The 24,401-nt window shown below is 42.8% G+C and overlaps 1 protein-coding gene across 4 annotated transcripts in view; it reads right to left on the bottom strand.

Annotated features, from left to right (window-relative positions):
- tbc1d30 (TBC1 domain family member 30) overlaps positions 1-24,401 on the bottom strand; it is an 80,522-nt gene that overhangs the window by 53,534 nt on the left and 2,587 nt on the right. For 2 of the 4 annotated variants that reach the window (XM_033038229.1, XM_033038228.1), the window contains exons 2-3: positions 19,945-20,109; positions 1,062-1,123 (exon numbers count right to left, since the gene is read on the bottom strand). In XM_033038229.1, coding sequence (XP_032894120.1) covers positions 1,062-1,123; positions 19,945-20,109 — 227 coding nt within the window. Of the gene's footprint in view, positions 1-1,061; positions 1,124-2,305; positions 2,922-19,944; positions 20,110-24,401 lie in introns of those variants that run through there. The other 2 variants (XM_033038231.1, XM_033038230.1) reach the window with 2 other exon arrangements.

Here is a 24,401-nt window from a genome sequence, read left to right as displayed (position 1 = left end):
TCACCTTGGGCATAAATACAGTAGATGAGGTTAGAGGAGGTGCACGTGAACCTTTGCGTCAACTTGAAGCGCTGATGTGGTCTCTGGATGGATGTGAGGGAGGGATGTATGGACAGGTGTTACGTCTACTGCAGATGCAGGGGAAAGTACTGGAAGAGGGCATAGTTTGGGTGGGATGGGATGAGTGAACCAAGGAATTACAGAGGAAGCAGTCTCTGTGGAAAGCAGAAAGAGGTGGGTGTGGGAAGTGGGTGGTGGTGAGGTCACGTTGAAGATGAAGGAAATGTTGGAGAATGATGTGTTGGATTCAGAGGCTGGTGGGTGAAAGGCAAGGCCTAGGGGAACTTTATCCTTGTTCTAACTGGGGGGAGGGTAATAGAAACATAGCCTTTTAAGGTGTTAGGAGATCAACTACTCACTACGGAGTGCATGGCCAAGGACCTATCATGAAAACCCTGCTGTTATTAGCTGGTTTGGTGAATTTCTGTAGAATGCCATTAAATATCAAGGGAGCATCCCCCTTACAGTATATTGTAGGAGTATTTACTTCAGCTTTTTAGCATCTAAGATATGTTGCCTTTGTCTTGGAATCTCCCTACTTTTGAAAATGGCCATTGTTTACTGTGAATGTTGTTTCGCACTCAGCCATAAAAACCCAGGATTGCAAATGTTTGGAAGCTCTGATTGTTTCATGGTCTGAAGAAATGTCAAATGAGCAAATCCCCTCTCAATCATCAATTACCCCATTACATATCCTCTGATGAAGGGAAAGTTATTGGTGCATAACAGGAGGAAGAATATTACCACAAGGACATCCAACAGTAATGTCGGTGGGTTAAAATAATTTGCAAGCCCTCTCTACCTCATATCCAGAACCACCCTTCTTATAGTCTGAAGAATGGTCTCGACCCAAACGTCACCTATTCCTTCCCTCCAGAGATGCTACCTAACCCGCTGAGTTACTGAGTGGTTATCTACCACTCTTCCTGTATTCCCAGTTTTGACTTTAGTCACGATTAATATTTGGCATCTGTGGAAGAATATCAAAAGGAGTTCAGTACCTGCTGAAATCCGTGCTTGCTCAGGGATGGCTCGATTGTGAATTTCAACTTTGTATCGACGCCTAAATGGGGACAAAGAAAACATTAATGCCAAAGATAAATATACATGTAGCGTGCATGCAAGGACCAGTAGCAGATTCGACGTGTAGGAAGGAACTGCAGATGCTGGTTTAACCCGAAGAGAGACACAAAAATGCTGGAGTAACTCAGCGGGACTGGCAGCATCTCTGGAGAGGAGGGATGGGTGACGTTTCGGGTCGAGGCCTTTCCTCAGAGTATATAGGCAGGGTGGTCACGAATTATTTATTATAGAAGGGTCTCGACCCGAAACGTCACCCATTCCTTCAGGGGAGCAGAGTCATTTGGCAGTGAGCTGTCAGCTCCACTGATGCAGTAATTGTCTGTCCACCGCCCGCCGCCGGGTTGTGGCCACTGGCCCTGCCCTGCCCTCTCGCCAAGCTTCACACCACCTTCTGTGACACCGCGGCCTGTTTTCCTCGCAATAACCGCTTGCAGGGTCGGGCTGTGGAAGGTGGATGAGGCGCACATGACCCTTTATATCCAGGATGGGGTGCGGCGACTGGGAGGTCCGTCGTGAGCTGTCCACCGAGCACCAGGTGCTGAATGTCTCGCTGTGCGGGGATAAATAAAGCTGTTCGTCATTACACTGGGCCAAGAGGTGGGCGGATTGTGTTCAGACAGCGTTGTTCTCCAGAGGTTGCCAGTACGTGGCTGCTAATGACCGCTGCTTCCTGGTGTAGCCCAGGCCCCGGGCATTGGTGGTTGTGCGTGGGCACCTGTAACCCTGCAGAAACCGGCCGCCTAGTTGCCTCTTTGTACAGACCTGTCCAAACTCCCGGCTCGCTGGCGTCTTCGCCATATATGCAGCGACGGCTCTCTGCTCCCTTCCACCCCACACCCCGCCGCTGAAGATGCTGCTGCCTCTCGCAAAGCTGCTCATGCACACACAGGCCTTCGCAAAATGCGCATCAAACCCCCATCAATAACCGTGATCGCTTCCTACTGCGGCCCCCGCGGCCCTTTGCAACCCGCTGCTCCCGCCGCTGAAACAAAAATAAAGGCAGATCGAGGGTGATGTTTAAATGTGGGGAAGTGGAGTTTGCTGCGGCACATGAAACCCCTGACATTGTCCTGCTCGGCTCGGCACTAGACAATGGAGCGTGCACACGGTGTACAAGGTCCTGTGCTCTGCTGTGGGTTTTACAAGAAGGAAGATACTTCACCTGGTTCCAGTGTGCAGAGCAGCCGGGGAGCGGTCCGGGCAATGCAGCTCCGCTTTTTAAGGACGTTGCTGATGATGTTGGTCATGCTCGCCGTGCTTTGCCTTTTCAAACACTTCCCAATACGTTTGCCTGAAGACGGGGACTGTTTACCCTTTTTCATTCCGTATCCTGGTTCAAAGCACAACCCCGAAGCCTTATTCCCTGGAAACAGATTTCGTGTATGCAGATCGTTCAGGTAGGCGCCCAATCTCCTTCGGCATTTCGAGCTCTTGTGCCTCCTTAGGCTTTAATGCCCAAATCTAGCAGAGCCAGCGGTGGCACAGACACCCACTGGTGGCGTTTGCACGGCGGCTTTCCTAGCGTCTTTGTCGGGGGATATCTGCAGTGCAGCACTCGTAACACGGTGGATTCACTGCAATCGTTGTGACCGCCCACCTTCACACAGCATCACACTACACGAGTATTGCTCCTCACAGACCCACTGCGCCTTCCTCACCCCCGCTCAGGCAACAGAGTACATGATTATCCTGGTGTAATATAAAATGAACTTTCCAAAAACAGCAACCAATACCTGTGCTGGGCACTGGTATCAATGCCGTTATATTTTAGCGAACATTGCCACCTTGGAAATATTTACATGTTGTGATCTCATGCATTAATGTGGTTTAATTGGAAGACGTCAAATTCTGAAAGAGCACCTCCAGGAATTAAGAACGCAATTTATCCCCAGCCCTCGCAGCAGCAAATTCCCAGCCCCTCTCCCCCTCCCCCCCCCCCCCCCCTTACATAAATATGGGGCGAGGCCTCTGCGATACACATCTCGCTTCAATGTGGTTTTCAAACCAATGGCCCATGTAATATAACATGTAATATATGTAATGGCCATGTAATATAACAACTCGTCTGCCCCAAAGGGTAACCCCCGCCCCCGCACCTCACACACACACACACGCGTCTTCTTTTCATAATAGTCTATTGCAAAGTTGAAAAAATTAGCACGACTTAACTGAAACCATTGACGTATTCAGTAACCAACAGTACTGTATCACCGTGGAAATATCTCCAGATTGCAGATACTGCGGCACTTCATAAAATGCCCCGGTTAAATGAGAATCCAATTGAATGTAAGAAATTTCATGTGTTGGGAAATACACTTCCAAACCTTGACAAAAGGGCACAATTGTACCTCAAATCCCAAGGTTATTTAAAAATCATATTTTCTCACACATTTTAATATAAACCTTTGTATGGAGAGATGCAGCTGCGAATAGTGACATGCTTGGACCGAGTGGATGTGGCGAGCATGTTTCCACTACTGGGAGAGTCTCGGACTAGAGGCCATGGCCTCAGAATAAAGGGAGGGGGCATTTCTTTAGTCAGAGGGTGGTGAATCTGTGGAATTCATTGCCACAGAAGGATGTGGAGGCCATCAATGGATATTTTTAAGGTGGAGATTGATAGGTTCTTAATTAGTAAGGATGTCAAGGGTTATGGAGAGAAGGCAGGAGAATGGGGTTAGGAGGGAGATATAGATCAGCCATGTTTGAATGGCAGAGTAGACTTGATGGGCCAAATGGCCTAATGCTGCTCCTACAGCTTATGAACGTATTACATTATAAATCATGCCACTGGACATTCCCCAAGTACAAAATTGTTATTAATTTGAGAGACAATGATTTAGGACAATGAAGTTTAAACGTAGCAAGTATGAGGTGCTGCACTTTGGGAGGTTGTATGTGAGGGGAAAGTACACTGTTATAAAGTATAAGGGGAAAGACAATTATCACCATTAATGTATAGAGGGATGTTGGGGTCCAAGTTCATAGCTCCCTGAAAGTGGCAACACAAGTAGATAGAGAAGGCATATGGTATGCTTGCCTTCATGGGTCAGGGCATTGAGTATGTCAGAAAGTCAGAATGGAGGCAAACAAAGAGGCTGATAATAAGCCACAGAAGGCAATGGCACAAGGACTGTTGCCTCAAAAGCTTGGTGAAAGAGGTATGCTTTAAACAGAAAGAGAGAGATGTGTGAAGCAGGAGAACCTCAGAGAGCCTGTAGATAGGAGCCTGAGCCCAAGGCCTTGTTTATGGGGTGAGAGTGCAATCAGTTGGGCTTCATCCCAGGGTGTTACCACAACAAAGGAAGGCACTTTTCTATTGAGCAAAAAAGAAACTGCTGGAAAAACTTGATTAGTAAGGAAAATGTGAAGGAAAATGGACAGTCAACATTTCAGGTCGAGACCCTCCCTCTGGACTACTAGTCCCCTGAACCTCTTCTTGATGCTGGGATAGTACTGCAATGTTGTAAAGAGTTTGTGCATGCACAAGAAAAAGTTACCGTAAAACCAAACCTGCATCTGCACAGCTAACATATGGGATGGTGTTGTGCAAAGGCAGAGAACAACTTTCCAACCAAAAACATTTATCTTCAACTGCCAAGAGGTGTAACAGCCCACTGTGTCTAATCACCAGTCTACAGAGTCTTGCCAGCATTCTGTTTTCTTTCTTTTCACCTGAACCGGTTGTACTTTCAATCTGTCACTTAAGCATGCACTGTCAATTATTTCTTAAGGTTCTCTAGATGTTTCTTCCTCCCCTGGTCCCATTGTTACGCACTCGATTACCATTCGCATTCCTTTATCTTTGATTTAGATTTAATCTACCAATGGTACAAGCAATCTTGAATTGGCAAACCACCATCTGGACTTAAGATTCAAACTGCAAAGTAAATTACTTCTGTGTTACAGTTGAATTCCATGTTCAGTGTGGTAGCATGTCAATTGAGGGCGGCACTGTGGCATAGCGGTAGAGCTACTGCCTTACAGCCCCAGAGACACGTTCGATACTGGCTACTGGTGCTGTCTGTATGGAGTTTGTATGTACTCCTCGTGACCTGTGTGGGTTTTCTCCGAGATTTTCGGTTTCCTCCCACACTCCAAAGACGTACAGGTTTGTAGGTTAATTGGCTTGGTGTAAATGTAAAATTGTTGTGTGTGTGTGTGTGTGTGTGTGTGTGTGTGTGTGTGTGTGTGTGCGTGTGCGTGTGCGTGTGTGCGCGTGTGTGCGCGTGTGTGTATCTCGCTGGTCAGTGCGGACCCAGTGGGACAAAGAGCCGGTTTCCGCTCTGTATCTCTAAACTAAACCTTTGGGAAAGTAATTCAATGCAGGGCTTGCCATTAATTTTCCTAAAGATAAATTTATAGATTTAAAATTTAGATCAATAATTCCTTTACTTGGGAACAAATATCAACATTCTTTCTCATTGTTTTCTGGGTGGCTTCTTCATCTAGTCGCACATTCTATTCATCAATCCAAGCAAATCCAAGGCTTCCCTCATGACAAAGCTGCTAAAAGCCTGAGGTACACGGGCAGGTTTAAACTGAGGGTTTGCAAGAAATGCATCAATGTCTCAGACACAGTGGGCTCAGAAACAATTCTGTGACAGGTTTAAACTGAAGGTTTTTGACTGCAGGCTGCAAACTCTGCAGTAAAAAAAAGCAGGAAATATATATTTTTTGGATGTTTACCCCCAATTTCCTGGTCCAAAGATAAGCCATTGGCTTCCTCTAAACTTTCGTTCCTCCACTATAAAAAAAAAGCACAATGGCCTGGAAATTCTTCTGCACTAGCAAAGACGTAACAGATTGACCCCACGGTGGCTGGGTGCTTCAGAATGCCATGGCTTAAGAACCAACAGAGAGTGCGCAATAAAACAGCCCTGAATGTCTAATGTACACTGAAATATTCACTCCTTCCTTAAAGAGTTCCCACTTCCAGCTGGACACATTAGACCGATCTGATCAAGTAGATCCTCTTTTCCGGTGGGCGGCATGACTCACGTCGCAGCGGCCTCTGCAGTCCGTCTGTCTTTTTATTATTTTTTGTCCTGTTTTGATGTAGTTTTTATTTATTTTCGATGGGGTATGTGTGTGTGTGTGTGTGTGTGTGTGTGTGTGTGTGTGTGTGTGTGTGTGTGTGTGTGTGTGTGTGTGTGTGTGTGTGTGGTGGGTGGGGACTTTAAAAATTTTTCCCCTGCACTGAGAACCCGACCTTTTCCCTGTGGGGTCTCCGTTGTCATTGGGGCTGCAACGTGGAGCGGCCTTCGGCAGGAACGACCTAGGGCTCCAGTCGCGGAGCTGCGGACCTATTCACCATCGTAGAGCTGGCCGAGTTCGGAGCGGGTGGAGCGGTGGTGGCGCGCTGCTGCGACCCGACCCCGGGGATCGGAGGCTTACCGCAGGTCCGGTGGACAGTGACACCGGGAGCCCATGGGTCCCTGGTGGGAGACCGCTTTTCGGGGCTTCCGCAACGGCGACTTCACCCGCCCGAGTCGCGGGGTCGAGGAGTACCTGGAGTGGGGCCTTACATCATCGCCCGGCGCGGCTTCAACGGCTGCGGGACTTTGCTAGCGCCCGCCGGGGGCTCCAACAACAAGACCCGGAGCAGGGCCTTGCATCACCCGGCGCGGCGTTAATGGCCACGGGACAATTGCCATCGCCCGCCGGGGGCTTTGACTCTGACATCGGGAGGGGAATGGGAAGTGCAGGGGAGAGATAAGTTTTTTTGCCTTCCATCACAGCGAGGAGGAGTTGCGCTGTGATGGATGTCTGTGTAAATTGTGTTGTGTCTTGGGTCTTTTTTTCTTGTGTGTATGACTGCAGAAACAACATTTCATTTGAGCCTCTATGAGGTTCAAGTGACAAATAAATTGTATTGTGTATTGTGTATTTAAGTATCAATGAAGGGCGTCTCACATTCTCTGTGAAGACTTGCTTCAGCATGTGCACTTCCTCTGGCCTTGTCTATTGGTTTCAATTCTCTTGATATCAGCAAGATGAAACCAGATTAGGCAACCACTTTGCCAAGCATCTGTGCTTAGTTTGCAAAGGCCATCTGGATCACTCAGATGTCAGCCATTTAAATTCATCTTCCCTTTCTCACACCAGTCTGTCTGTCCTCAGCCTCCTCCACTGCCAGGGTGCTGCCAAAGTAGAACAGAACCTCGTATTCGTCCTGGTAGTCTATAACCCATTGGCATGAACATTGCAACCCCCAATTTCACATAGTCTGCAACCCTTCTCTTCCTTTCTCTCTCCTTGTTATACATAGAGGTCCCTTTACACGCACCCTTCCTTCCAACACCCCTCCCCCAACCTCTATTCCCAATTTCTTTACCCCTTCCATCTGGTTCCATCTCCTATCACACACACTCAATCCAGTAGGATTACGTTCACATATACAGTACCCATCATCCCTACCCCATCGGTTTCATTCATTGCCTTCCCTTCTTATTAGATTCCGTAATGTGTCGCCCTTTATTATCTGTACTAATTACCTCCCAACCTCTAATGTTATCTCTGTCTCTTCCCTCTACCACCTAGCTCCATTTATCCATCTGTACAAGGGGAGATGGCTTATATAACGGGCAAGCAACGATCCTTATCTGGATTCACCCACTGCTTGCCAGTTCCTGTCTCATCCCTCCCCCTTCACCTCTACACATAGGCCATCTCCCCTTGTGCACGTTCAGTGTTTCTGCGGGGTCTCAACATCCCAAAAATGTTGACCATCTCTTTGCAACCGTAGACGCAGCCTGACCTTCCGAGTTCATCCAGCAGCTAATTTTTTTGCTTCTGCATAAGTTTCCTGCATTGATTTCTAATGGCTGTCACTCTGCATGGCTGGACACCTCCATGTACCAATGTGTCAGACACAGTGGGCCCAGAAACTATTCTGTGAACAAAGCCGTAAGTAAGCAATAATGTTCAGTCTGAAGAAGGGTCTTAACCCGAAAGGTCATCCATTCCTTCTCTCCAGAGATGCTGCCTGTCCCGCTGAGTTACTCCAACATTGTGTCTACCCTCGATGTTTACCAGCATCTGCAGCTCTTTCCTACAAATGTTTAGTGACGGTCTTCTCATTCTATTGCACAGTATAGCTAGACCATTTCTAGGCTGGCATCTGTTCATCCCTGTTCTTCCTCCTTACCTTCACTGCTCAAACCCCATGTTTTATTACAGACACGTAAACTTCCTCAACGTCTTGTTTCAATGTTTGTTTTGAACCTTGTGCTAAGTTAATATTTAACAAATCAATGTACCAAAAACAATCATGGAAGTTGTGTATCAATAAATGTTGGATATAAAATTGAATTATTTTTAAAACAATTCACATTTGCAACAATGCATACGTTCCATCACAGTGAATTATGGGCTGTACTAATGAAACCAATATTACAATACAGTAAATCCTGAATGTCATGTGAAATATGATCAAAAACCAGTATATTTTATAGAAATGTTCAGATTTCATGACAAACAATCATGTGGTTAAATCATTTGACATTTCTTGGAAACGATGAATTAAAATCAGCGGGCACACATTTAGTTGGAAAGCTCTCCCTTTCATAGCTACAAATAGTAATTTAAAATTTGTGAAAATACTAACTAACATCATGACAAGGTAAATTAATTCCTGTTAGTTCAATTTGGCATACTGCAAATTAGCATATTGTCTGCTTTGGCCTATTGTCTGCCTACATTTATCTCTATATAAAAATCTTCCTCAATTAAAAGCTGACCATATTAAAGCTTGAAATGAAAGTCAATAGTTATCTGCTACAAAAAGTGTACAAATTGTACATATTCAATCACAGATTAAAATGCATTCTTCAACATTCTCTCAAAATTATATCCACACCCTCAAAAACAACAGATTTTAATCCAAATTCCTCCACAGTAATTGGAGAATTTACATTCAATATAAAATCATGTAAATCAAACGCTCACATTATTACTGTTGACAACAAAATACTGGATTGTGCAAAACCATTCAAGTTCACTAAAGTCCTTGAAGGGAGGAACTTTGCTGTTCATTTCCAAGTCTGATGTATATATACCCACACCATATAGTCACCTCCTAACTCCCCTCTGAAACCATCCAGCAAGATACTCTATTTTATTAAAAAAATAGTACACCATTTTTCCAGCAACTGATTGTCTGACACCTTTAATCTGGACAAAATTATGAGAATATTGCCTGTGGCACATGCTCTTTTGGGACATGTGCCTCCATCCTGAAAGGTCTAATTGGTTACATTGTAAGAAAGGTGGATGGGCTTAGAGTCTGGATAGACACATGGAAGTATGATGTTGTGGCGATCAGTGAAACATGGTTGCAGGAGGGCTGTGATTGGAAACTAAATATTCCAGGATTTCGTTGCTTCAGGTGTGATAGAATTGGAGGGGCAAGAGGTGGTGGTGTTGCATTGCTAGTCAGGGAAGATATTACAGCAGTGCTTTGGAAGGATAGATTGGAGGGCTCATCTAGGGAGGCTAGGGAAGCGGAAAATCAAAATGTGACAGGAGGATCCAGAATGTGTGAAGATAAAGCTCTAGATGTAAAAGGGGCAAAAACGGAAAGGAAGGGTAGTAAAAATCATCTGAAAGTGCTTTATCTAAATGCACGGAGTATTCGAAATAAGATAAATGAATTAACGGTGCAATTAAGTATATATGGTTATGATATCGTGGCCATTACGGAGACATGGCTGCAAGGGGATCAGGACTGGGAGTTAAATATAGAGGGGTACTCGACAATTAGAAAAGATAGACAGGAAAGAAAGGGAGGCGGGGTGGCCCTTTTAATAAGGGAGGGAATAACGGCAATAGAGAGGAAGGATATTGCGTTGAAGGATCAGGATAGTGAAACAGCTTGGGTACAGATAGAGAATAACAAGGGGAAAAAAACACTAGTGGGTGTAATTTATAGACCTCCAAATAGCTGTGACGCTGTTAGTCAGAACATAAATCTGCAAATAGTTGACGCATGTAAAAAGGGAACTGCTGTAATCATGGGGGACTTCAATTTTCATATTAATTGGGCAAACCAAACTGGGCAGGGTAGACTAGAGGAAGAGTTTATAGAATGTATTAGAGACGGGTTCCTAGAACGGTATGTCACAGAACCGACAAGGGGGGAGGCAATCTTGGATCTGGTCCTGTGTAATGAAGCAGGATTGATTAAAAATGTCATAGTTAGGGACTCGTTGGGAACAAGTGACCACAATATGGTCGAATTCCATATTCAAATAGAAGGGGAGCAGGTTGAAACTCAGGCTAGGGTGCTTAGTCTAAATAAGGGGGATTATGAAGGTATGAGGACTGAGATGATCAAAGTTGACTGGGATAGCAGACTCAAGAATAAGACGGTACATGAGCAGTGGTGTACGTTTAAGGATCTACTGTATAACCTTCAAGAAAAATTTATTCCTATGAAGAAAAAAAGGGGTAAGGGTAAGAACAGTCAGCCATGGCTCAGTAAAACTATAAAGGATAGTATTCGGCTGAAGGCAAGGGCATATAAGGTAGCCAGAGATAGTGGGAGGGTAGAGGATTGGGAAGCATTTAAAGGTCAGCAAAGAATAACTAAGAGATTAATTAAGATGGGGAAAATAGACTATGAAAGGAATTTAGCGAACAACATAAAAACTAATAGTAAGAGTTTTTATAGCTATATAAAAAGAAAAAGGGTGGCTAAGGTGAACGTTGGTCCATTGGAGGGTGAGACTGGAGAGTTGTTGGTGGGGAACATGGAAATGGCAAAGGCATTAAACGAGTATTTTGTATCAGTCTTCACCATAGAAGACACAAAAAATATTCCAACGCTGGATAATCAGGGGGCGGTAGGAATGGAGGAGCTAAATACTATTAAGATCACCAAGGAGGTGGTATTAGGGAAATTAATGAGACTGAAGGAGGATAAATCCCCTGGGCCTGATGGATTACATCCAAGGGTCTTGAGGGAGATAGCGGTGGGGATTGTGGATGCATTGGTGATAATTTTCCAAAACTCCCTGGAGGCAGGAACGGTCCCAGTGGATTGGAAAATGGCCAATGTAACACCTATATTTAAAAAAGGAAGTAGACAGAAGGCGGGTAACTATAGACCGGTTAGTCCAACATCGGTGGTGGGTAAAATGTTAGAGACAATTATTAAAGAAACACTAACGGGGCACTTGGATAAACATGACTTCATCGGACAGAACCAGCATGGTTTTGTGAAGGGGAAATCCTGTTTAACGAATCTGCTCGAATTCTTTGAGGAAGTAACAACCCGGGTGGATAAAGGGGAACCGGTGGATGTGGTATACTTGGACTTCCAAAAGGCTTTTGACAAGGTGCCACATAAGAGACTATTGCTAAAAATAAAAAATTATGGGATTGGGGGTAATATATTAGCATGGGTAGAGGATTGGCTGACAAATAGGAAGCAGAGAGTGGGGATAAATGGTTCATACTCGGGATGGCAACCGGTAACTAGCGGGGTTCCGCAAGGGTCGGTGCTGGGACCCCAGTTGTTCACAATTTATATAAATGATTTGGAGGAGGGAACCAAGTGTAATATATCAAAATTTGCGGACGATACAAAAATGAGAGGAAAAGTTGGGGATGAGGAGGATAGGAAGAGTCTGCAAATGGATATAGATAAGCTAGGTGAGTGGGCAACAACTTGGCAGATGAAATTTAATACTAATAAATGTGAAGTCATTCACTTTGGGAAAAAAAATGATAGGGCAAGTTATTTTCTAAATGAGGAGGAGCTGCGTTGTAATGCAACGCAAAGGGATCTAGGGGTATTAGTACATGAATCACTAAAAGTCAGTATGCAGGTGCAGCAAGCAATCAGGAAGGCCAATGGAGTTTTGGCCTTTATTGCTAGGGGGATTGAGTATAAAAACACGGAGGTCTTGCTGCAGCTGTACACAGTATTAGTGAGACCACATTTGGAATACTGTGTACAGTTCTGGGGTCCATACTTAAGGAAGGATGTACTAGCCCTGGAGGCAGTGCAGCGAAGGTTTACAAGATTAATTCCTGCAATGAGGGGATTGACATATGAGGAAAGGTTAAGTAAGCTGGAGCTCTACTCTTTGGAGTTTAGGAGAATGAGAGGCGATCTCATTGAAACATATAAGATCGTGAGGGGCCTTGATCGGGTGGATGCACCGAGGATGTTCCCAATGATCGGGGAAACTAGAACTAGGGGACATAGTTGCAGAATAAGGGGGGGCTCTTTTAAAACTGAGATGAGGAAGAACTTCTTCACCAAGAGGGTGGTTAATTTATGGAATTCACTGCCCCAGGGAGCAGTGGAAGCAGAAACGTTAAATATATTTAAGTCTAAAATAGATGGTTTTTTAGCTGCCGAGGGGATAAGGGGCTACGGGGAGAGGGCAGGGATATGGACCTAGGTATGGTTAGTATAGTAAGACCTGAGTGATCTCCTGGACAAGTGTCGATCGCCTGGATTGGGGTCGGAGAGGAATTTCCCGGATTTTTTTTCCCGAATTGGACCTGGGTTTTTATCCGTTTTTTTGCCTCCCCCAGGAGATCACGCGGTTCATGGGGTGGAGAGGGGTGATAGCGGTATAAAGGGGAGGGTAGTGTCTTGTGTTCTGTGTCTTGTGTCTACTGTTTGTGGGTAAGTGTGTCTGTTTAGTGTTCAGCCATGAGCGAATGGCGGTGCGGGCTCGACGGACCTGGTGGTCTACTCTCGCACCTACTTTCTATGTTTCTATGTTACTGCTTTGTTAATTGTTCATTCTTTATTTAAGTTTCTAGCAGTCCGTGGTGCTTTAGAGACACAGAATTAGTATATTTAGTGTGTCAGAGGTGTATTGTTGAATTGTTATTACCTTAAGCTATTAGACATGTGTAATGAGTTATTAATGGTGGGACCTGCCTGATTGGCAAGACTTACGGGAGTGGGATTGGGAAAAGAACAGAAAGTGGAAATTACTGGTAAAACTAAGCAGGTCAGGCAGCATCTGTGGAAAGAGAAATTCCCACTTCTTTCCAAACAGTCAACCACCTATCATTCTCCTCCTCCATCTATCCATCTGCCCATTAACCACACACTCCTCCCACTGGGTCCCCTACTTCCTCCCCCCCATTGTTCCCATCTGTCCATCATCCCTCCCGTATCTTTTCCCTCTTCGGTTCTTATCAGTTTCCATAATTTAGCTTAGTTTAGTTAATAGATACAGTGCAGAAACAGGCCCTTCAGCCCACCGAGTCCACGCCGCCCAGCGATCACCCCGTCAACTAGCAAAATCCTACACTCGAGATACAATTTACAATCTTTATCGAGTCAATTAACCTGCAAATCCGTATGTCTTTGATGTGTGGGAGGAAACAGGAACGCCCGGAAAAAAACCCACGCGGTCATGGGGAGAACGTATAAACTCCGTACGTCCTTTATTCTCTCTCCTTATCACCTCCCAGCTTCTGTCACTACCTCCCCTATTTACTCCCACACGTGTCTCCATCTACCAACCAATCCCTCTTCACCTGGATCCATTTATCTCTTTATACTGGCTATCTCCCCTCTATTCTTCCAGTCGAGATGAAAGATCTCAACCTGAAACATGGACTGCCCATTTCCCTGCACAGATGCTGCCTGACCCACCAAGCACCTCTGGCATTTTGTTTTTGGCCTCCTTCTATACTCTCAGAAAACATGAACTAAAGTGAAAGGTCTTTATCAGTTTATGAATTTGAAGTTAGCAAATTTAGTAAAGGTTATAACTCGGTCCTGATTGTAGATATATTTTAATGTTAAAATGCACCAGTCATTGAGGCAATGTGATTTTTACTTTTGATCCATTAACTGCATACTATGTTGTTGCAGATCAAAGTGAGCTCAGGGTTTTCATGTAGACGATGCCATGGTTACCTTGTCCAATATTTGATCACAGTGTGACTAGGTTTCCTCAGTTTGTTTTATTTCCTGTAAAAATAATGTTCCTATACTGATATACTGTATCTCTGCTCTATTTTGACTTTGTTTACTGTAGTACATCTCTATTGTTGGCTTAGTTATCAGTAATATAAACAAAATCTAAGTAGAGAAGATCATCTTGTACCATTGCCCTTTCTGCGGATCAACTGTATTTATCTGCTATCTACCTTCTTTTTCATCTCTACAGGGTGCAGTCTTCCTGAACACATTCAGTTCTCTAACCCAAAGTAACTGATGTTTGATTGTTCCATCAATGCCACTTACAAGTCCCTTTACCCCTACTGTAATCACATGCAGCAAGAACCAGTCCTTTTATTATTTTAATTGGTTCCTTAAGAGGTTAGCTTCCGTGGAAAATAAATACATCTATTCTATTCATAATAATAATAATAATCTTATGTTAGCATTAAGAATTTATCTCTATATATTTGACAATTACATTGCAGAAATGTGGCTGGGAATAATAAAAATATTTTATCCTTATCAATTTTTCACATCAGTAAATTTGAATTTTGATTTACATGTAATTGTGACAACATTTATGGAAGCAGTTTTTGGATTAACACTTTTTTCCCCAAATAGAGAGATTATAGAAGACGAACCTATCACCTACTCAATGCAAATTATTTGTTCCCATGACTCTATGAGCAATTTTATGAAGAATCTGCTTGCATTTGCGAGTGAGACCAGCTACTGCCCTCTCACCAAAGAGCACCTGCAACTGTGCAAGGAAAGTTAATTAAGATAATGTACTGACTACGAACAAAGTCTGCCAATGATCATTGCAAGTCAAGCATCAACAATCATTTGCTAAGTCCCGTTTCAGATCAGACTTCATCCAAAATCATGTTTAAGCACAATGTTATTAAAACAAGTATAAAATATTCATGTTACCACTTGATGCTCTGAAAACATGAACATTTAGCTTAATAGTCAGACGTTATTAATTGGGTGCTGAATAGCGTTTACTGGTGTGCACACGTTTTAGGAATTGCACTCCAAAGTCTCCCATGTGCCGTTGCTAGCCTGTTCTTAGTAATTAATTTCTGCCACAATAATTGTAAGTGTTTATTTGAACAAAATTAACCCACTCGAACAGAGCAAATTATAAAAGTAGTTAGAAAATACTTTTGTAGAAAGAAAATGCACAAAAGATTATACTTTCTTGTCAATGTAACAAGGTTTATGTTCGTCAAGAGCTACGTGTAACAGTGACATTGCTCCATTTATTCCAGTCTGCTGACTGTAGTCAGGTACTTAAATCGAAGTTTTGATGCCAGCTGGCTCTCTGCATTTTAGACAATGAATAACTGAGCGTTTTGTTTCCTACAGAAATACAAACTGGAATTCAGAAGGAAGGTATAAAAGCAATCAAAGAACTCAAATCTATTATACAAGGCATGATAGGAATTGGTTTAAAAAGATTAGAGGCGAGTTTCATATAATTTCAGTGGCATTTGGATAATGCAATGTACAAACGATCCATTAAACAATTATTTTTATATTTAGTACCTAAATCTACATTACTCAGCATAATAGTGCATAAAATGAATAAACGGTATACTAATACAAGCACAAAAAAATTAAAATCTATCTATTACCAAGACAAAAGTGATCACCTAATAGATGAATATTTAAAAAATTGAACCAACATGCTTTTCATAGAAATATTATACAAACCTATTATATTTACCTTATCACAGAGCACACATGCTGCGTGTTAACAAAACAGACAATTAAATGTTAATTTAGGAAATACTGAATATATTTCCCAAACCAAAACATGAGGTACATTTTGCATTATTTTGAATCATTATTTCTAATAACTATAATCTTGAAACCAGCTGATCCTTTTTGATTATAATGAATATGAAACATGAATATGATACAATTGATATTTATTTAAACCATAAATTCTTCAGCACCAGTCAAAACCCCATTTGAATTTCTTCCGAATAAGAATATATTATTATTTAACCTTCTATTCCCAATTATTGATTGGCAATTAGGTCTTATTTCAGCTTGCTCCAATTTCTTAACACAAGACTGCTTCAATGCCATGCACAGTTGCATGTGTTAAGGAGCCAGCTTATGGTAAACTGAATATACAGGTATTTCCACGAAGTATCTGAAGTGCAGGAAGATATTTAGTTGAACTGATATCCAGAAAATCTAAGACAAAAGAAGAACTGTATGTTTGATTGAGATAACAATTCCAAGTTTTCCAATGTCCTCAGAATGTATGCGGGAGAATTAATTTGTCAAATTATTCACTGAATAAAAAGGTAGGTGTGACTTGCAAAAATTATTGAAAGTGAGACATTTCAAAAATTATAGACATCGGTGGTGGGGAAGATGCTGGAGTCAATAATAAAAGATGAAATAGCGGCACATTTGGATAGCAGTAACAGGATCGGTCCGAGTCAGCATGGATTTATGAAGGGGAAATCATGCTTGACTAATCTTCTAGAATTTTGAGGCTGTAACCAGGATAATGGACAAGGGAGAGCCAGTGGATGTAGTGTACGTGGACATTCAGAAAGCATTTGATAAGGTCACACTTAGGAGATTAGTGGGCAAAATTAGAGAATATGGTATTGGGGGTAGAGTGCTGACATGGATAGAGAAGTGGTTGGCAGACAGGAAACAAAGGGTAGGAATTAACGGGTCCCTTTCAAAATGGCAGGCAGTGACTAGTGTGGTACCACAAGGCTCGATGCTGGGACCGCAGCTATTTACAATATACATCAATGATTTGGATGAAGGGATTAAAAGTAACATTAGCAAATTTGCAGGTGACACAAAGCTGGGTGGCAGTGTGAACTGTGAGGAGGATGCTATGAGGATGCAGGGTGACTTGGACAGGTTGGGTGAGTGGGCAGATGCATGGCAGATGCAGTTTAATGTGGATAAATGTGAGGTTATCCATTTTGGTGGCAAAAACAGGAAGGCAGATTATTATCTAAATGGTGTCAAGTTGGGAAAAGGGCAAGTACAACAGGATCTGAGGGTCCTTGTTCATCAGTCACTGAAAGTAAGCATGCAGGTACAGAAGGCAGTGAAGAAAGCGAATGACATGTTGGCCTTCATAACAAGAGGAGTTGAGTATAGGAACAAATAGGTCCTCCTGCAGTTGTACAGGGCCCTAGTGAGACCACACCTGGAGTATTGTGTGCAGTTTTGGTCTCCAACCTTGAGGAAGGACATTCTTGCTATTGAGGGAGTTCAGTGTAGGTTCACAAGGTTAATTCCCGGGATGGCGGGACTGTCATAAGCTGAGAGAATGGAGCGGCTGGGCTTGTATACGCTGGAATTTAGAAGAATGAGAGGGGATCTTATTGAAACATATAAGAATATTAAGGGTTTGGACACACTAGAGGCAGGAAACATGTTCCCAATGTTGGGGGAGTCCAGAACCAGGGGCCATAGTTTAAGAATAAGTGGTAAACCATTTAGAACGGAGATGGGGGAAAAACTTTTCACAGAGAGTTGTGAGTGTGTGGATGCTGGTTATCTGGATGCTTTCAAGGGAGAGTTCAATAGGGCTCTTAAAGATAGCGGAGTTAAGGTATATGGAGAGAAGGCAGGAATGGGGTACTGATTGTGGATGATCAGCCATGATCCCGTTGAATGGCAGTGCTGGCTCGAAGGGCCGAATGACCTACTCCTGCACCTATTGTCTATTGAGGAAAGAATTGTTTGTCTCTCATAGCCCAGAGCGGTATGGTCTCCTCCTGCTGCTATTTCATACATTATATTCCTAATCATTTGTTCAACGTACCTCAGCTCATTAGCTCATGTTTTGGGCAAACAATTAGTGTGGGCAGCAGAGCACCACAGCTAAGAACACTGCTGCCTCGCGGCTCCAGGGACCCTGGTTCAAACCTGCCTCTGGTGCTAATGGGGTGAAGTCTGCACATTCTCCCCACGACCATGTGGGCTTCCTCTGGGTGCTCCAGTTTCTCCCACAACCCAAAGATATGTGGGCTATTATTTTAATTGGCCACTGTAAATTGCCTCTTGGTTGTAGGTTAGCAGTAAGGTCAGGTTTAGGTAGAAAATTGAAGGGAATGTGGGGAGATTAACATGGGGTTAGAACAAGATTAATGTAAGTGGGTGCTTGTTGATCAGCATGAACAGTGGCCAACTACTATGCTCTGTGATGCTATGACTAATATTTACAAAGCAGACATGCAGACACTACTTCCAAGAGTAGCCAGACCAGAGGAGTGACCATGATCTCACTCAGTTAGAGGCCTCCTTCAACTCAATAGTCCAGTTCCAGCAGAGAAAAAAAAATCAGTTGAAGGGTGGGAGCTACTCAGTGAAGAAATGCCAGGAGATTCTAGCTTGTTACGGTGGGGTTCTGCACAGCAGTCAGTGAGTCATCTACTGAGCTTCTATTTCATCTAGAAGTTATCTTTTAATTGGAAGCAAATGTAAATTACTCCTCTGACTACAAAGAAGCAGATTGGATGTTTTTTCCCCCAGTAGATAAATACAAAGGTCACCAGAGGACTGCTGACACCAATAAACCATATTGATGTAACCTTTCAGAGAAGTAAAGAAATAAAATATAGGAGGGGAGAGGGGAGAGGGGAGAGAGAGGGAAGAAGGGGCAGAGAGGGGAGGGGATGAAGGGGAAGAGAGAAAGGGAGAGAATGGGGGGAGCACAAAGAACAGGGATAGAGGGCAGGCGAGAAGGATTAAGGTTAGAGAGTAAGGAAATATAATATATAGGGGTGAGAGAGGGGACAGGGAAAGTGGGCAGAGAGGACAGGGAAAGTGGGCAGAGGGGAGGGGAGAGGGGACGAGAGGAGAGCAACAAAATGTTCCACAAATAAAAGGAAAATGAGACCATAGCATTTATCATGTAGAAATATTCAAAATGTGACATTCCAGTTAAAAGGTATTTTCACGAAGTTTCACGATATTTAATTGAAGTGATATCCAGAAAATCTAACATGAAAGAAGAACTGTATATTTGTTTCAGAAAACAATTCCAAGTTTTCCAATGTCCAACAAAACACAACTTCCATGCAGACATTTGTGTCGAAGGGAAGGGATTTAAAGCTTTTGGGTAATTCTGCTCCTGAAGGACATCATCAGAGCTTTTTACATGCGTTTAACAGTAACGTTTTATCTTTCTGACTATTTGTTACCATAAATCATAATGCTTTCAAAAGTTCATAGGATGGTAATGTAAGCATAACAAGGGAGGATCCAAAAATAAAAACATCTTGAAAGGAGTACATTGCAAGGCATGTAATTAAAGAGAATTCAGAATGCACATGTATTAAGATGGTTTGAAGCCAAGGCATAGAATATGGCTTGAAAGTGCAACAAACAAACCACTCTTTCCATTAGTGACACCTCCATTTATTGCAGTTAAAATGCTTGATGGAGCATAATTTATAATCAATCAGCCGCTTTTTCCCCTTCAGCCACATAAATGCTAGTACCAAAGCACTATCACTTAATTTGCTGGTCCATTTGACAGGCTCTACCTAAAACAAATACACAACGTAAATGTGGCTGGATTTCTAAATTGTAAAAAGGCATACAAGATCCTTTCCTTACTTTGAACATGTATTTTAAACATTTTGACCAATTTATTCCACCACGGTTACAAAAAGACACAACATATACCATTGAAGTAATATCCTTCCTTATCTTACGTGCAATAGTAAAATGAAAAGCAAATATCAAACAATCCATATATTTGCATACCTACTAAATGACAGCACTCCCAGAACATTGTTTAAGATACTGCAATATAAATGCAAATATTATAACAAACAATAAGCAATGAAATGCTCTATGTCAAATGTACTTACGCCTTTTCTGTGAAACTGCTTGCAGACATGCCGTCACAATGTCACTATTTTTCTGCAGTTTATGTGAAAGATTATCCTTTCTCCTTAGGTGGCGAACCAGCTTGGCAGACTGCACGGCACTTCTGTACCTTAGCTCCTCTACAATTCGCTTCAGTTCATCCACATCTGTTAACAGGAATGAACATTGTAATATGGAACAGCCATGGCACTATATTTGAATGCTGCTAAGCATGAAAACATGAATAATACATATTATTCTGAGTCTGAAGAAGGGTCTCGACTCGAAATGTCACCCGTTCCTTCTCTCCCGAGATGCTGCCTCCCGTTGAGTTAATCCAGCATTTTGTGCCTATCTTAGATTTAAACCAGCAGCTGCAGATCTTTCCTACACATGAATAATACATAAATCTGGTAATAATACTGTATACACTTGGAATTTGGGGTTCCACTAATTTTGTTTAAGTTTAGTTTATTGTCTACAGTGAGGTACAGTGAAAAGCTTTTTTGGGTGCTAACTTGCCAGTGGAAAAACAATACATGATTGCAATCGAGCCATTCACAATGAAATTCAGTCCTTAGCAAAGGGTGACATGGGATCAGAAGTTGCGGAGTCCCTGTGGGTAGAGCTGAAAAACTACAAGGGTAAAAAGACTATTGGGAGTTATTTACAGGCCCCCAAACAGTAGCCAGAATATAGAGTACATCAGGAAATAAAATCGGCGTGTAGAAAAGGCAATGCTACAGTGGTCATGGGAGATTTCAATATGCAGGTAGACTGGGAGAATAAGGCTGGCACTGGACCCGAAGAGAGATAATTTATAGTGCCTCCGAGATAGCTTCTTACAGCAGCTTGTAGTGGAGCCTACCAGGGATAAGGTAATTCTAGATTCAGTGTTGTGCAATGAACCAGATTTAATAAGAGAACTTGAGGTAAAGGAACCACTAGGAGGTAGTGACCACAATATGATAAGATTTAACCTACAATTTGAAAGGGAGAAGGTGAAATCGGATGTATCGGTATTACGGCTGAGCAAAGTGGACTATTGAGGCAAGAGGGGGGAGCTGGCAAAGATTGACTAGAAAGGGGCTTTAGTAGGAATGACAGGAAAGTAGAGCAGCAATGGCAGGAATTTCTGCTGATAATTCGGAAGGTGGAGGATCATTTCATCCCAAAGAGGAAGAAAGATTCCAGGGGGAGAATAAGACGACCATGGCTGACAAGGGAGGTCAAGGACAACATAAAAGTGAAACAGGAGGCATACAACATTGTAAAGATTAGTGGGAAGCCAGATGGTTGGGATGCTTTTAAAGAACCACAAATGTTAACTGAAAGGACAATACGGAGAGAAATGATGAAGTACGAATGTAAGCTAGCCAATAATTACGGATATGTAAAGAGTTTTTTTTAAAAGGCAAGCGTGGACGTGGGCCACTGGAGAATGATGCAGGCGATGTGAGAATAGGAAATCAAGAAATGACAGAGGAATTGAATAACCTTTTTGGATCAGTCTTCACAGTGGAACGCACCAGTAATGTGCCTGCAATCCTAGAGAGTCAGGGGGTGGAAGTTAGCGTAGTGGCGATTACTAAGGAGAAGGTGCTTGAAAATTGAAAGGTCTGAGTGTGGATAAGTCACCTGGACCGGATGGACCGCACCCCAGGGTTCTGAAGGAGGAGGCCTCGGAGTTTGTTATTAGTTGTGATATTTCAAGAATAACTAGAGTTAGGAGTGGTTCCTGAAGAATGGAAAATAGCGAATATCACCCCGTTATACAAGAAGGGAGCAAAGAAGAAGAGCGGAAACTATAGGCCGGTTGGTAAGATTTTAGAGTCAATTATAAAGCATGAGGTTACGCAGTACTTGGAAGTTCATGATAAAATAGGCCCGTCAGCATGTTGTGAAGGGAAAATCTTGCCTGATGAATCAGCTGGAGTTCTTTGAGAAAGTTAATAGCAGGACAGATAGAGGGGAGGCTGTAGATGTTTCAGAAGGCCATCGATATGGTGCCACATGTCAGGCTACTTGGGAAGATGGGAGCCCATGGTATTGAAGGGAAGATACTAACATGGATAGTGAGTTAGCTGGATGACAGAAAGCAAAGAGTTGCAATAAAAGGCGCTTTTTCAGGTTGGCTGCCAGTGACTAGTGGAGTTCCGCAAGGGTTGGTGCTGGGGCCGCTTCTCTTCACATTGTATAATAATGATTTGGACAAGGGGATCGAAGGCCTTGTGGCCAAATTTTCAGATGATGCTAAGATAGGTGGAGAGGCAGGCAGTGTAGCTAAAAGCAAGGACTCTGCAGAAGGACTTAGACAGGTTAGGAGAGTGGGCAGAAAAGTGGCAAATGAAATGCAGTATAGCAATGTGCGGAGTCATGCATTTGGGTAATCAGAATAAAGGGGTAGATTATTTTCTAAATGGAAAGAGAATACAGAAATCAGAGGTGCAAAGAACTTGGGAGTGCTGGTGCAGGACTCCCAAGAAGTCAATTTGGTAGTAAAGAAGGCAAATTCAATGCTAGTATTTATATCAAGAGGACTGGAAGACAAAAACAGAGATGTAATGCTGAGGCTCCATAAGGGACTCATTGAAACTTACAGAATAATGAAAGGCATAGATAGAGCGGATGTGGAAAGAATGTTTCCACTGGTGGGAGAGTCTAGGACCAGAGGTCATAATCTCAGAATTAAAGACCGCCGTTTTAAAAATGAGGTGAGGAGGAACTTCTTTAGTCAGAGGGTAGTTAATCTGTGGAACTCGTTGCCACAGAGGGCTGTGGAGACCATGTCAGTGGATATTTTTAAGGCAGAGATAGACAAATTCTTCATTAGAACGGGTGTCAAGGGTTATGGGGAGAAGGCAGGAAAATGGGATTAGGTGGCAGTGATCAGCCATGATTGAATGGTGGAGTAGACTCGATGGGCCGAATGGCTTAATTCTACTCCTATAACTTGTGAATGTATGGATACATGATAAGGGAAGAAATATTACTGTAGGAATAGAGATTTAAAAGTCTGGAGCAATTGTAATATGTGATTGCAGACAAATGCTAGCACACAAATAATTGCCTGGGTTGGGCTCCTTGGAAGCTCGTGAATGCCACATTTCAATATTTTTTTTAAATTTAGAGATACAATGTGGAAACGGGCCCTTCGGCCCATCGAATTCGCTCTGAACAATGATCACCCTGTATACTAGCACTATCCTACACACTTGGGACAATTTACAAAAGCCAATTAATCTGTAAACCTGTACGTTTTTGGAGTGAGGGAGGAAAATGAGGTGCCCGGAGAAAACCCAATGTGGTCACAGGTTGAATGTACAATCTCCATACAGACAGCACCCGTCGTCAGGATCAAACTTGGGTCTCTGGCGCTGTAAGGCAGCGAGCGACTTTAATGCTGTGCTGCCCTTTTCTTCACTGTTATATCCAGTAATATCAGAATCCTCTTTCAAATAATCATGCTATTCTCTTCATTGCAATATCCCCTTTCCACCTGATGATGCAATGATGAAAGAAAAAGAGTCGCATTTCCACTTTGTTGCATTTCCACTGTCACAAGTTCAATAGCAACTTTCATTGGTAGGATGTTATCTCTATCATTAGTTCAGTACAGGGATGTGGATCAAGGTTAATAATGAAATGGATTCTTGGGGACTCGGGAGAACATAAAACAGTCCAAAACATAATCTGTCATGTATAAAACTATGTGTAGGAAGAAACTTCAGATGCTGGTTTAAACCGAAGATAGACACAAAATGCTGGAGAAACTCAGTGGGTCAGACAGCATCTCTGGAGAAAAGGAATGGATGATATTTCGGGTCAAGACCCTTCTTCATACGTCACCTTTTCCTTTTCTCCAGAGATGCTGTCTGACACACTGAGTTACTACAGCTTTTTATGAATAAACTTATATTATTTTAGAAAACAGCAACATACAACAGAAAGCCACCTGTTTTACAGTTCCAGATACTGGGATTTGATCATGACCTTGGCTGCTATCTGTGTGGAGATTGCACATTTTCTTCATGACTGCATGAGCTTAAACAACATCTTAAAAGACATGCAGATGCATCCTCCTCCCACTGTAAATGCTTTGTTACTCAAGGTAAGTGGTACAAGAATCAAAGGGGAGTTGATAGGGACTTGAGAGGGAACTGGTTGCAACGGTACATGGAAATAAGGAGAGGATAGTGGGACTATCGGGAGTGCCTTGACGGGAACCAGCATGGACTGAATAGTCTCCTTCCTGTCATTATAATGAATGACATTTCTATGTGCTCTGGAGGGGAGCTAGTGATTTAATGATTCATGCCACAATTTCTCTGGGTGTTAAAAAAATGCCTTAATACTGCATAATCTCTTTCCACAGATACTGCCAGACCTGATGTGTTTTACCAGCATTCTCGATTTGTTTTCAGGTTTCAGCAGATGCAGTTCATTTTAGAATTTGAAT

This window comes from Amblyraja radiata, chromosome 19 (genome assembly GCF_010909765.2).
Source record: "Amblyraja radiata isolate CabotCenter1 chromosome 19, sAmbRad1.1.pri, whole genome shotgun sequence".
Taxonomy (NCBI): Eukaryota; Metazoa; Chordata; class Chondrichthyes; order Rajiformes; family Rajidae; genus Amblyraja; species Amblyraja radiata.
This window is presented reverse-complemented; position numbering and strand designations above follow the sequence as displayed.